The sequence below is a fragment of the Gopherus evgoodei genome, chromosome 4, assembly GCF_007399415.2.
Source record: "Gopherus evgoodei ecotype Sinaloan lineage chromosome 4, rGopEvg1_v1.p, whole genome shotgun sequence".
NCBI lineage: Eukaryota > Metazoa > Chordata > Testudines > Testudinidae > Gopherus > Gopherus evgoodei.
The window spans coordinates 60,815,860-60,830,708 of NC_044325.1; the positions used below are offsets into that span (position 1 = coordinate 60,815,860).

A 14,849-nucleotide genomic window follows, 5' to 3' on the forward strand; every position below is an offset into this window, starting at 1 on the left:
TTCAAACTTGGGTGCCTATCTTCCTAAAGTTAGGCACCTAAATCCATATTGGTCTTGTTATATTAATTAATGTACTCTGGTATATTCTGTAAACATATTAAAGTTTTAGTAATATGAATCCTAATATATTGTGCTATGTTGGGGGGATGGATTTTTTTATGTGTTTTCTCTCATATATGGATTAGCAAAATTAATAAGACTCTCCCTCACTAATAGTCTCCACTTCAGTAGTCCTCTGTACTTTATTACAACATACCCCAATGCTCACACATCTGCTCTAGTTGGGCACATTGTGTTGTATGAGATTATTATAATATATCATAATAGAAATGACTGTGAACGATCCTGATGTGTCTGTGTTTACTAGGACTGTATGTGATAACCATTCCAAATGCTGTTTCTTCCTGTTAAATGTATCTTTTCGCAATAAGAAAAAAATGTGTACATCATTTATGTTGCAGGATTCCAGTCAGATTGAATTACTTAAGGAATTGTTGGATCTCCTGAAGGATATGGTTGTGATGCTGTTGTCACTGCTTGAAGGTCAGATCTATTTTTTATAATTATGTGTTATTACTTTCAGTGTTATGAAGCTGAGCTGTCACAATGCAATAATTAATCTTTCAGAATTGTTCTTTAATTGCATTTTTATTATGCCAGTGCAAAAAGCTATTTAGTGTTTATTAAAAATGTTTAAACGAGAATTATATAAGGTGCACGTAATGTTGAAAGAGCAGGGACAATGCAGAAAAACATATTTACAAGAAAATTATGGATATTTAAGAATAAAATTGGAAAAGTGTTTTTTGGTAGCGTTTCTGAACATAAATATGAAATTAACTTATTTTTACATGTATTTATAGATCCAAATAATTTACTGTTTTAACATATAATGTAGGTAACGTTGTAAATGGGACTATCGGAAAACAGATGGTGGACACGCTGGTAGAATCATCTAGCAATGTAGAAATGATCTTGAAGTTCTTCGACATGTTCCTCAAATTGAAAGACCTAACCAGCTCAGATGCTTTCAAAGAATATGATCCAGATGGTAAAGGCATCATCTCAAAGAAAGAATTCCAGAAAGCAATGGAAGGTCAGAAACAATACACACAGTCAGAACTTGAATTCCTGCTGTCCTGTGCAGAAGCTGATGAAAATGATATGTTTAATTATGTTGATTTTGTGGATAGATTCCATGAGCCAGCCAAAGACATTGGATTTAATGTGGCAGTCTTGTTAACTAACCTTTCAGAGCACATGCCAAATGATTCACGCCTTCGGTGCTTACTAGATCCAGCAGCAAGTGTACTTAATTACTTTGAACCTTACCTTGGCCGCATTGAAATAATGGGTGGAGCCAAGAAAATTGAAAGAGTTTACTTTGAAATCAGTGAATCCAGTAGAATGCAGTGGGAGAAACCACAGGTGAAAGAATCCAAAAGGCAGTTCATATTTGATGTTGTAAATGAAGGAGGAGAACAAGAGAAAATGGAGCTCTTTGTGAATTTCTGTGAGGACACAATCTTTGAAATGCAGTTAGCATCTCAGATCTCCGAATCAGATTCAGCTGAACGACCTGAAGAGGAGGAAGAGGATAAGCCTTATTATGTAATGGAAGTTGGAGATGAAGAGGAAGAAGAAAAATCTCTGGAATCAGCTTCAGCTTTTGCAATGGCCTGTGTTGCAGTAAAGAGGAATGCTGCCCACTTTTTAAAAATGGTCACTTTAAGGAACCTTAGGAAACAGTACAGAAAAGTTAGAAAGATGACTATAAAGGAATTGGTGAAAGTGTTTTTCTCCTTTTTCTGGATGCTATTTGTAGGGTTATTCCAGTTGTTTTTCACCATTGTATGGGGGATTTTCCAGATTCTCTGGAGTACTGTGTTTGGGGGTGGCCTGGTTGAAGGAGCCAAAAACATCAAAGTTACCAAAATATTAGGGGACATGCCTGACCCAACACAGTTTGGAATCCATGATGATGTCATAGAAGCAGAGAAGGCTGAAGGCATTGAGCACGGAATTAGAGTTGAATTTGTGCAGTTTGTGAAAGGTGAAAAAGGAGAAACAGACATAATGTCAGATATTTTTGGCATTCATGCAAAAAAAGAAGGTGGCTCAAAACATGGTCATGATGCTGGACTCGGTGATGTTGCAGAAATAGTTGGTACAGATGCCCCTCCCTCTTTGGAAAGCACCATTCGTAGGAAAAGAAAAGCACAGGTAGGTGGAACAAATTTATTGCCCCTTACAGAAAAAATGTATTATATATATATTATATATATATATATATATATATATATTACTAAAAGTTCCAGTAATAACTAAACTTATTTGCTCACTCAATTGCTGTTCCTATGAAATACATATTCTGGGAATGTCATTTTCTTAAATTTTATTATCTAAATCTTATAACAAAGAATAATTTGCCGGAAAGGAGCTTAGGCCAATATGTCTGCCTAATTTTGACTTAATAATAATTATTTTTGTTGTTCATTTAGATTATAGTATTATTACTATTTATTATTTGCATTACTTTAGCACCTAGGAACCTCAGTCCTGGACCAGAATCCCATTGTGCCATGCACTTTACAAACACAGAACAAAAAGAGTAGTAGCACCCAAAGTGTCCTAGGTTCTTTCCAGACCTAGTTGCTAACCTCCTATTCTGTAAGTGCCTTTCAGCCTCCTCCCTAATACTCTTCATCCATAATTGTACCTGATTATCCCCTTAACTTATTTATTTTGTTTGCTTAATTGATTACACTTAATAAACTGTCCTTTGTTTCCTACTCTCTGAAATAGCTTTGCCTGAATTTATTTAATGTTAATTTAATATTTACTTTATTTTTAATTGTCCTTCCCCGATGTGAACAGTTTATCTTGTTCCATTTCACTAAATCCCTACATAATTGAGTATAATTCCATTTAAAGATGGGCCTGAACCAAAACTCTGGATCCAAATACCTTTTCAAATTGTGAGGATATCTAAACTCTGCAGTTTTCAGAGTAGCAGCCGTGTTCATCTGTATCCACAAAAAGAACAGGAGTACTTGTGGCACCTTAGAGACTAACGAATTTATGCTCAAATAAATTTGTTAGTCTCTAAGGTGCTGTGAGTACTCCTTTTCTTTAAACTCTGCATTATAGATCCATCTCTACTTGTATTAGGCCATTTCAAAGACTTCTTTTCTATAATGGGTTTTAGCCCAACCCTTTTAAGGCATTGATTTGATTTCTAGGAGTTTTCAGTATAAACCTCCACTACATGACTATATAATGTACTATTTACTCTGTCGTCAAGCTTTTAGCCCCCATGAAATGTGTATTACCATGTTCTCCTGCATATCAAATTATATTTTCCATTTACTGGCCAGTTTATTTATTTATGTCTGTTTTATATACACTTTCTGTAAAATAAAAATTTTACTTATGACTATTCCATTGTCAAATCTCATTTTGAACAAATTCCTTATAAAATAGTAGCAATTTCATGTCATTTTATATGGATAGTTTGTTGTATTTACATTAGTACTGAGGTATTTAAAGGACATGGTCATTGAACAGAGTGACTCTGCTTTGAAATTAAGGTCCCTAATAAGCCTGAACAAGTAATTTATATTTTTTCCAACAAATTTTGCCTTTCTTTCTATTCCCAAAGTGATTGCAAAGTTCTTAAATGTTAATTATTTTCTCACATTTCTTTTGGAATTAATGCAGATCATTCGAATCATTAATTGTGACCAATCAACTATACAATTTTTGGTTCTTCAAGTAGATGCAGCTGTATATTCCACTTAGGTGTGTGTGTGTGTGTGCACAATACACGGGAACCAGAGAATTTTGCCTAGCAGTACCCATGGGAGTGGGAAGGACGGGGGCACTCACGGTTGTAGCCCCTCCCATGCCTATAAGATGCAGTGCCATCTCAGTCCCTCTCAGTTCCTTCTTGGCACCCATGACTGGAGTCAGAGTTCTGTGAGGTTTTCAACTTCTCAATCCTCTTTTCAGTTACTTTTTTCTAGTTGTATGTACTTCATTAATACCCATAGTATAGTGTTACACTTACTAGTAATTGGTTGGGGTTTAAGTGTTCCCTGATGATGTCCTCACTAGGGTTTAAACATTGTCTGTCATGTGGAGGGATGATCCCCAATAATGATCCCGACCTGTGGTGCTTGTTGTGTCTAGGGTGAAGCCAATGGCAAGGAACGGAGGTTGATTTGAAGATTGTTCATGAAACAGACTCATGTGGCAAGGGATCTTTTTCTCAAGCCGCATCTGCTTGAACTGGCCACGCAGCCTCCTTTGGCACTAAGGCCTTTATCAGATGGCAGGTTTCCCTTGGGTTTTGCTGCTTCGTGTCCTGAAGCTGACACCTCTCCGAAGATACAGAGGAGTGTGCTGAGGAAAAGGTTGCATAAGAATAACTGAGGCTGCTCCAGGTCCCATGGGGACTCATCTCCTTCCTCCAGAAGGAGTGTGGGTCAGCACAGGATTAATGCTGGTGCATGGGATGGAACATATCCTGTCAACCCTCCTGAGCATCACACAGGGAGGGCAGAGACCCTGCACATTGACTCGAGGCCCCAGGGTGCCCGTTAGGTCTGGTACCAACAAGGGTGATGCTGTTAACGACTGCTTCCATGTCAGTGGTGTATCAGACGGCAGTGGACCTCGTCTGCCTGTCTGTCCAAAACTTTCCCTTGATCCAGGACTGTGCCAGGGCTGCATCCTTTATAGCCCCATTGGCTGGGCAGGCCGCTAAACCTATGGGTCTGTCAGCACTGCACCCTGAGGTTTCCCTTCCACCCTCAGTGGAAATGGGGCTGATACAGGACTTGACCCCTCCTTGGCACCTGGAACTTCTTCAGTATCCCTGTCGCCGGTGCTGCCAATGTTGCCATGACAGCAGTCACCACCCTCCACTTCTGCATTATTAGTTACTTTGGTACTGATGCTGACTTCAGAGGGTGACACTGCTCTCATCAATAGAAGCAACAGAGGCATACGCAATACCAGTGGTACTGTTTCCACTGTCAGCGCCAGCTCCCTCATCATTCTGGGCTAAGGACAAGTCAGACTGGTTGATCGCCCCCCCGGGGTGGTCCCAATGCTGTCCCCTGAAGCCCGGGACATCTCAGCATCAAAGTCAGGATCTTACTCCTCCTGCTCTCCATTGCCTGAGTGAGGGCCATTCATAGATCACTGTAGGTATCAGGATTGGCGCTTGTCTTGTGGTCAGGACAGGGGACCCTGGCCGGGCGCCTACTGGCCATTAATGCCCTCTTCATACCAGTAGCCTTCATGCTGCTCCTTAGACACAGAAGTTCCACTCTTTGTCCCACTCAAAGCCAGGATCTCTGGCCAGATCTGTGGCAGTGACCATCAATCTGCTACAGGTCCAGGTAGTGGTGTATCTTCCCCTTGAGGTGTCTCCAGAGTCATCCTGCCTGGGGCGCATCAGCCCTGGAGCAGGATCTGGCTCTGACACAGTTAACTGTGTCATTCTCATCCATGGATGATTCCACAGTGCTGGGTTCTTCTTTCCCTTCAGTACTGGAGGATTTCAAGGCATACCAGGACCTATTGCGATGCATGGCTGCTTCCCTGGGTGTTCAGGTGGAGTTCCTGCAGGAGAACGCCCACAACTTAGTGGATATCCTGCAGCTGTTGGCCCCTGAGAGTGTCACCCTCCTTATTAATGATGTGCTCCTTGAGCCTGCTAAGGTCCTCTGGAGCACGCTAGCTTTGATACCACCAGCAGCTAAGCACTTGGAAAAGCACTACTTTGTTTCCACAGAGGGATCTGAGGGGTTTTATTCCCACCAGCCCCTAAATTCCTTGGTAGTAACTGTGGTGAATGATATAGCTTGAGAGGACAGGTTTAAGTCCACTCCAAAGGAGAAGGACTCTAAGCAAATGTACCTGATGGGCAGGAAGATTTACATCTCCTCTTCCTTGGAGATGTGAATTGCTAACGCTGGTCTACAATTTTTGAGAAGTCGTCTGCTTCAGAGATAAAATGTGATATTTATTATGTATTTTGATGTGCTGAATTCAAATATGACAATTAAATCAACTGATTGGCTACTGTTTCTAAGATATTTAAGTTTTTACATTTTATGTCTATGTATATTGTATAGATAGTAGAGTTTTAATCATAAATTGTAAACCTAGGTCTTTTCATGTGTTTATGGTTGCTTTACATGATAATATTTCACCTGTCCTGTTTATGTAACACTTTAAAAATCAACAAAAGGGTTATATAAATAAATTTATTATGAAACAAAAGGCAAAAAACTATTATGTACATAGTTTAGTCCTATTCAGTGTCTATGCGGCGCTTCTTGGCTTGTCTCTTATATTCATTAAATGGAAAATCTCTTGTCACAGTCCAGCAATAGTCTGCAAGCATTAATGGGCTCCATTTGCCCTGATAGCCTGCCAGGAGATTCCACTGCTGTAGTCTGGAGCCCAACAGCTCTGCCTTACTCTTGGGTAGTTCCAAATCCCTGACAAGGTCATTCAGTTCACCTTCTGTTATGAGGTGTGGTTCAGAGGAGGAGGATGGGAGAAAATGTGGGTCCTGTGACATTGATGGTTCAGGACCAGAGGTTTCATCCTCTTCCTCTTCCTCATCTGACTCAAGTGAGAATGATTCTGGTGCATCAGGAACCGGCAGTCCTTCTCCGTGGGGTACTGGGCGTATAGCTGATGGAATGTTTGGATAATCCACAGTCCACTTTTTCTTCTTTGACACACCTTTCCCAACTGGAGGCACCATGCAGAAGTAACAATTGCTGGTCTGATCTGTTGGCTCTCTCCAAATCATTGGCACTGCAAAAGGCATAGATTTCCTTTTCCTGTTCAACCACTGGCCAAGATTTGTTGCACAAGTGTTGCAGCATATGTGTGGGGCCCACCTCTTGTCCTGATCTCCAATTTTGCAGCCAAAATAAAGGTGATAGGCTTTCTTAACCATAGTGGTTAGACTGCGCTTTTGTGATGCAAAAGTTACTTCACCACAAACATAGCAGAAGTTATCTGCACTGTTCACACAAGTGCGAGGCATCTCTGCTCACTTTGGCTAAACAGAAATGTGTCCCTTTGCAAAATCAAACACTGACAAATAAGAGAGCACAACACTGTATGATTTCTAGAGCTGATATAGGGCAATTTGTTCAGCAGAGTGATGTAACCTTCGTTATGATTGCATCATCCATGACTTCTAGGAATAACATGATGCAATTCATATCATGTATGACGCAATACCAACTTCAGATTGCATCATTCATTGTTTTGGTTAAAAAGCAAGTACTGTCCAAACCCAGTCATAGATTTATTCATAGATCCAGTCAAAGATGTATTTTAGTCATTTCTGGTTTAAATTGAGATCCCTTCCCTTTATAACTCACTTATCATCCGCCATTCCCAAGTCAAGGGTCATATATACTGACCCAATAGCATATCTTGAAAACTAGAGCCAATCAACAATTTTAAGCATCATTTTCATTCTCAGTGACCCAGAATTAGTAAAGTTGGACTACATTTATTTCAGAAGCATTTTGGCTGTAGAGCAGTGTAATCAGCAGGCACTTCTGTTTAAGTACCACTTTATCCGCTTGACAGCTATGTCTAAATTCACAGACCAACTGCCCAAGGCCTCAGTGGAGGAATTTCATGTATTTTGTACCAAAGGCTGCTTGGTGGCTAAGACTTCTTTGCAGTCTGCTCTGTATGTTGCAGATACTTCAGTCAGAGCGATGGCCTCTGTGGTGACCATGAGGAGATCTTCCTGGCTGCAGAATTCAGGCACTGTTCCCAATGTCCAGCAGGCCACTGAGGATCTGCCTTTCGATGGCAAGGAGCTGTTCTCAGATAAAACAGACGAGACTCTGCACTCCTTCAAACACTCTAGGGCTACCCTTCAGTCCTTAAGGGTGTATACACCTGTGGTGAGAAGGCACCACTAGGGGGTCAATAGCAACAACTGTGGTAATCATTCACAGCACACATTTGGGAAGAGTTTCCCTCTGCCGAGATTGTGGAAATATCCCAGAAAGGGACATAGATTCCACAGGAGGAAGCAGTCAGGTTCTGGGTTTTGACAGTCCACACACCTCCCCCTAGCAGCCCCCGAGCACCCATTTTGACTGCTTGGTCCAGAGCAGTGTTCCAGTTATTGCTCCCTTCCATTGCCACAATGCTTGGGGCTCAGTCACGACCAACAGCTGGGTCCTAAACACTGGGAAGTCAACTTTGGTTCCCACAAAAAAATAGTTCATTGGGGCCCTTGTAGACTCTGAGTTCAAGAGTATTTCTGCCGACTGACTGTTTTCAGGCCATTGGCCATCTCTGCCTCAGTCTGCAATCTCACTGTTCCATGACAGTTTGAATCTGCCTGAGGCTCTTGAGGCACATGTCCACTTGCATGTTGGTGGTCCAGTTCACAAGGTTACATCTCCACCCCTCCAAATGTGCCTCAAGACTCTTTACTGTCCGACTCTTCACTCCTTAGACAGATTAGTTAGTCTTCCTCCACTGATCCTGGACCTCTTACAATGGTGGATGTTTCTCTTTGTCAGGGTGTTCCTTTCATCCAGCCCTTAGGAATCAGGACTGTTGTTACTGATGCCTCCCTGAGGGGGTCAGAAGTACATCTGAGTGAGGTCACTGAAAGTCCAGTGTGTGTGGTCAGAGCAGGAGTCTTCTCTGCATATCAGTGTGCTGGAGCTTTGGGTCAGTTACAATGCATGTCACACTTTTCAGATCCATACAGGGGCTCAGCGATTCACATATTTACCAACAATACAATTGCAATGTATTATATGAACAAGTAAGGAGCCCACTCCAGGATGGTCTGCCAATAGGCAATCATGTTGTGACAGTTTTGCATCAAGGAGAGTATCACTCAAATGGCTGACGACTTGTCTGGAGTTCATCTCATGGACCATCTTAGCAGGAATTTTTTGCTGAGTCCTGAGTGGTCTCTGAAGACAAGCATTCCCCAGGGTATCTTCGCAACTTGGGGCATTCTGGTGCTTCGCCTCTTCATTACAAGGGACAACAGGAAATGTCATATGTTATGCTCTCAATGGGGGCTTCAGTCTGGGCTCCCTGTCTGACACCTTCCATCTCAGCTGTCAGCTCTCTTCTGTGCCTTTCCACAGTCCTGATCATCCCACAGGTCATCCTTAAACTGAAGGCGGGTTGGGCCAAGATCATCCTTATTGCCCCAGCATGACCGAGGCAGTGCTGATTTCCTGACCTTCTGTGCTGTCAGTTCAGCCTTCCATACTGCTTGCTCTCCATCCCAACCTACTGACTCAGAATCATGGCTGCATCTCATGGTGTGGCTGCTGCATGGCTGATGGAGGAGGAAGAGCAGTGTTTGGCAGCTGTTCAGCAGGCTCTATGCAACAGTAGAAAATCCTCTATAAGGATGGCCTATTTGCCAAAATGGAAAAAGTTTTCTATGTAATCATTGGCTCGTTGAATTCAAGCAATGCTGGCTTCCATCCAGGACATCTTGGAGTATCTACTGAACCTTCAATCACCAAGACTTGCGCTTAGTTCATTGTGAAAGTGGCATTTCATCCCCCAGTTTAGGGAAGATCCAATCCCATGGTAGCAAGATTCTTAAAAGGGCTTTTCATCTATATCCTCTGGTCCAAGAACCAATTCCTCAGTCCTAGTAGTAGTGATAGGACCTCTGTTCAAGCCCCTAGCATTTTGTCCTTTTCCACTCCAGGAACTGCATTCCTGGTACCAGTAACATCCGCAATGAAAGTGTATGAGTTGCAGGCTCTTATGGGTAGGCCTCCTTATACATAAACCTTCAAAGAAAAGGTGACTTTACAACCACATCCAAATTTTTTTCTAAAGTGGTGTCTCAGTTTCATTTGAACCAGGTGGTATACTTTCCTAAGCCACATTCATCTCTAGAAGAGTAGTGTTTCCATACATTAGACGTCAGATGTTGACTAGCCTTCTATCTGGACAGGACTAAATAATTTCATGCTTCACCTCGCCTATTTGTATCATATGCATATCATATTAAGGGGCAAGCAGCCTCTTCACAGACAATCTCTGGGTGAATGACATATTCAATAGTGAGAGAGGGGGTGAGGAAAGGGGCTGAAGAGTAATTGGTAGGCATCATCACACTGAGACCACATCTGAAGTTCCTCCCCAAAGTAACCTCCTTCCGTATGCACCAGTGTATTGACCACCTGATCTTCTTCCCAAAGCCTCACTGCAGCAACAGAGAGGCTGTGTTACATATGCTGAATGTCAGGAGAACCTTAAGGTTCTACTTGGACAGGACAAAAGAATTTAGGAAATCCACTAAGCTGTTCGTAGCCATTGCAGACCAGTCCAAGGGCTCTGCAATATTATCTCAAAAGATATTCGAACTAGGTTTCCAACTTCACTAACCAGTGCTGCTATTCTCCTTCTGGCATATGAACATGCCGCACAAGGTCCATCTCCACTTCTATTGCATTCATCAAGAATGTCCCCATCACAGAGATATGCAGGGCAGCAACCTGGGCATCTGCTCATACCTTCGCAAAACATTATGCCATTACACATGACAGCCTCTGATGCGATCTTCAGCTCCATGGTTTGGACATCAGTACTAAGTTCAATGCAGAAGCACAACCCTCCCCAGGGAATCCTGCTAGGGAGTCACCTACAGTGGAGAACCCATAGGGACACACAAAAGAGAGAGAGTTACTCATCTAATGCGGTAGCGATGGCTCTTCGAGATGATGTGTCCCACTTTGGATTCTCCATGACCTGCCCTCCTCCCCTCTGCTTCGGAGTTCTTAAGAATGGGCACTGTAGTAGAGAAGGAACTGAGGGTGGTTCATCTGTGCAGTGCTAGATAGCCTTGAGGCAGAGCACAAGGCAAGGAGGGCGCATATGCAGGATGAAAGGACACTGCTATCAAAAATCTCCGATGAGAGGCACAGGGACACTGACACAGCTACAGTGGAGCACCTAGAGGGGGGGGACATCGAAGAACTATCTATACTGAGTAAGTCCTCCTTAGTTAACTGTGGTTCTTCAAGATGTGATGCAGAGAGTATATTCCACAACCTACCATCCATCCACTGCTTCAGCGTCTCATCTCTGTGCATTTGGTATGCAGGAACTGAGGGGGATCAGGGTAGTGCTGCCTTATATAGCCAGGGAGGAGCTACGGCCACTAAGCATGAACACCACCCCTCTAATTTTGGTAGGCAAAATTCTTCAGCTCCAGTGCGCTTGGTGCTCACACACTTAAGCGGAATACACATTTGCATCACGTGTCAAAGAATCAGTTGCAGTAAGTAACCATTTCTTCTCTCCATAGCTATAATTTGTTAATTATTGCACTCATTCAAAACTGTGACTTTCTAATTCTGTATTAGTTATGAAATTTACAATTCTCATGTATGTGAATTATGTAAGTTATTCAGTTAGGGAACAGAAATAATATTATGTGACATGTAACCAATCAATGGAGCTCAAAGTGAAATTTTTACAATCTAATACACAGTTCAGAATTGGCTTTCAATGAATTGTTCAGCATTTTAGGGGGGAGGGATAGCTCAGTGGTTTGAGCATTGGCCTGCTAGACCTAGGGTTGTGAGTTCAGTCCTTGAGGGGGCCATTTAGGGATCTGGGGAAAAAATTTGTCTGGGGATTGGCCCTGCTTTGAGTAGGGGGTTGGAATAGATGGCCTACCTTCCAACCCTGATATTCTATGACTGATTTAATCTAAAACTGCTTTTCATGAGTATTCACACTAATAAAATTTGAGTGCTTTGGCACTGAAAAGTTAATGTGAAAAGTCCTCAAATTGAAATAGTTTAGTATTTGTGGGGGAAAAAATCTGAGTAAACAGTAGTAGTCCCTACAGTGCTTTGGCATTAAAAAGTTAATGTAAAATGGGGATAATAGCACATATTTATCTTACAGAGGATTGAGGATAAATACATGAATGATTGTGAAGCAGTTAGATACTGTGGTATGGGGGAATAGATAGATAGCTTAAGGGGGAAGTATTGCAAAAATAAAACATATACATATATTCTGCTAATTTTGATTACATTTATAGAATATAATTACTTTAATCTATGTTGACAAAGTAGGAAGATGTTGCCACTATTATAAACTAAACAATTCCATGGAATTTGTGATATTGACTTGCTGATATTTGTGATAATCCACATTATTCCACATTCTATGTATAGAAATAATTTTACATTCCAGCCATAACTGTTAAATTCTTCATGGTGACCACTGTACTCCAGCTAATTTTAAGCTATGATCTGTGCTCAGTCACCTCCATTCCTTTTTGGTAACTTCACCAGTCTCATTACATTGACTATTACTTTGAGTCATTCAGGCATCTGCACCGATTACTGTATTAATAATATATCTTGAAAACCTGTTAGAGGAAGAATCACGATAGAAGTTTTCACTATTGAAATGTTGTCTGCTACTTGTTTTAGAAGCAAAAAAAATTAGCATTATGACAACATGAAAGTGACCTAGTGTTAATGAGGCATGGTGGTAATTGATTGTTTTGTTTGTTTTTTAGAAAGCATTAAGTAGAATTGAGAAGATTTATTTAAAAGTAAGTTTATGGCAATTTTAATATCTTTTTGTTTTTAGATGTCTGAAATAACAAAAGAAGATGAAACAGAAACAAAAGCAGAATCCGAGAAACGGCTGAGTAAGTTACTTTTACACTATTGTTTATTTTCCTTGCTGTTCCTAGATGAGCTGGCCAGAAATAGCCCTGAGCAGGCGTTGATTGGATTCTTCATTTTACCAGTGTCTTGGGCAGCCAGCACAGCTCCTCAGAGACAACAAGCACTTTCACTGAGCAGCAGAGCAGGGACCCTATCCCAGGTGCCACTCTCAGCAATCCATATAAGCCTATTCCCAGTCTTATAAACCCTCTTCAGCTGCTTCTCCTAAAATCCCGAGAAACATTTTTAACATGGCAGCTTTCATTAGTGTGGTATTTACTTCACTTGGTTTCCAAGCAGCAGGTCAGGAAGTGTGTGGTCAGCTTGTGTTGAAGTATTAAGGTTGATAGTCCTGCCAATTTCTTTCTTCTTTTTGATTGCCTCCTTTTATAACAAGGTCGTCTAGCAAATCTGATGACTCACTTACACAGCTTTTTGTTCCTGGCATATTTAAACAATGTACTATAATTTTTCTTTATATTTTGGTTTATTATGGCAAATTCTCACTTTAGCCCCATTAATTTCAGTCCTACAAATACCTCTTCAAACCTGCTAAGTTTTTGTCCTGTTGTATTTGAATCGGAGATTTATTTTTTTAAAAGGATAATTTTGAGGCCTGAATAAATTAGTATAGCTAGCCACCTAACTATGCTGTTTTCTTTCTCAGCACTATACATACCTTCAGTGACTTTAACAGGGTTGACTCTATAGTTTCCATGATGGGTCAGTGATTTTCAATTTCTTAACTTGTTCCCTTTTAGGCTTTTCTAACTAATTTCCTCATTTAAAAAAAATCCCTTTCTTAGTTTTCACTGTTAGAGAATTATTTCGGTAGTCTTGTCTGCCCTTACATCCAACCCTGTGCAAGGATTTTTAAGCATAAACATTACTTGCAATGTTACAGTACTTCTCTGGTAATTGCCAACTGCACTTAAACTCTTTTGCATTCTCTGTACTAAGAATCCAAAGAATCAATTCTGTATGTTTCTCAGTATTAAGACAAAAAGTCTCTCCCCTTGTATGCTCCAAAACAAGCAGTTCTGGAATCTTTTGTTTATTACACCATTTTGTGTTATAACATTAAACTGCTTTATATTTAGGTCAGGGGTAGGCAACCTATGGCATGCGTGCCGAAGGTGGCACACAAGCTGATTTTCAGTGGCATGCACACTGCCTGTGTCCTGGCCACTGCTCCGGGGGGCTCTACATTTTAATTTAATTTTAAATGAAGCTTCTTAAACATTTTAAAACCTTATTACCTTACATACAACAGTAGTTCAGTTACATATTGTAAACTTATAGAAGAGACCTTCTAAAATGTATTACTGGCACGCAAAACCTTAAATTAGAGTGAATAAATGAGACTCGGCATACCACTTCTGAAAGGTGGCCGACCTCTGATTTAGGTTGTTCAAATCTCCCATTACAATGGTTTTGTTAGATTTTTTTCCCCCTAATCTCTTTCAGCTAACTGATTTCAGTCTCCTGACCCAGAGGCTAGTAATGTACCTTATCATATGCCATTGATAAAATATCTAGGTATTCCCCCAGTACCAGATAGTCCACCTCACCTATTCTTGGTTTTAGACTTTTCATATTATTATGTAGGCATTTATAGCTTTTATTTTTAATTCACCTAACCTCTTTCTGCTGACAGTTTATTTCCTTATTCCTCTCCTGCACTTCCTTCCAATTAAAACATAAATGCTTCTCTCTCACTATTGGATACGCAGATTCCCTTGTACTTCTGCTATTTACTACCATATTTCATTTTCAACTTAAGTACTTTGCAGTACCTGCAAGCCTGCAGCTTAAAAATTCTAGTTTTAAAAATTCACTCCCCCAAATCTTCATTGTCATTGCCAGCAGTCTAAATCCTTTTGGCTGATTAAGGAGCAGACGCTGCCTTCTTTATAGAATCCTACTTTCCAAAAAGGTTCCCCAATGCTTAATAAACATAACCTGTCCTCTTCGCATGGCTGGCCCTCCTGTGCATATCACTGGGGCATTCCAAAGAAAGTTTAATGCAGGGAGCCCTGGAATGATGGCTTTATTAGTAATATGTAAGTAGCTCCTCAGACTTCTCTCACATGGTTCTTT

General features: G+C 41.0%; 1 protein-coding gene across 1 annotated transcript in view; it reads left to right on the plus strand.

The window, feature by feature from the left end:
• RYR3 (ryanodine receptor 3) overlaps positions 1-14,849 on the plus strand; it is a 607,531-nt gene that overhangs the window by 536,701 nt on the left and 55,981 nt on the right. Inside the window, 3 exon segments of the mRNA XM_030559417.1 lie at positions 462-543; positions 899-2,223; positions 12,670-12,734. Of these exon segments, the coding sequence (XP_030415277.1) occupies positions 462-543; positions 899-2,223; positions 12,670-12,734 (1,472 nt within the window).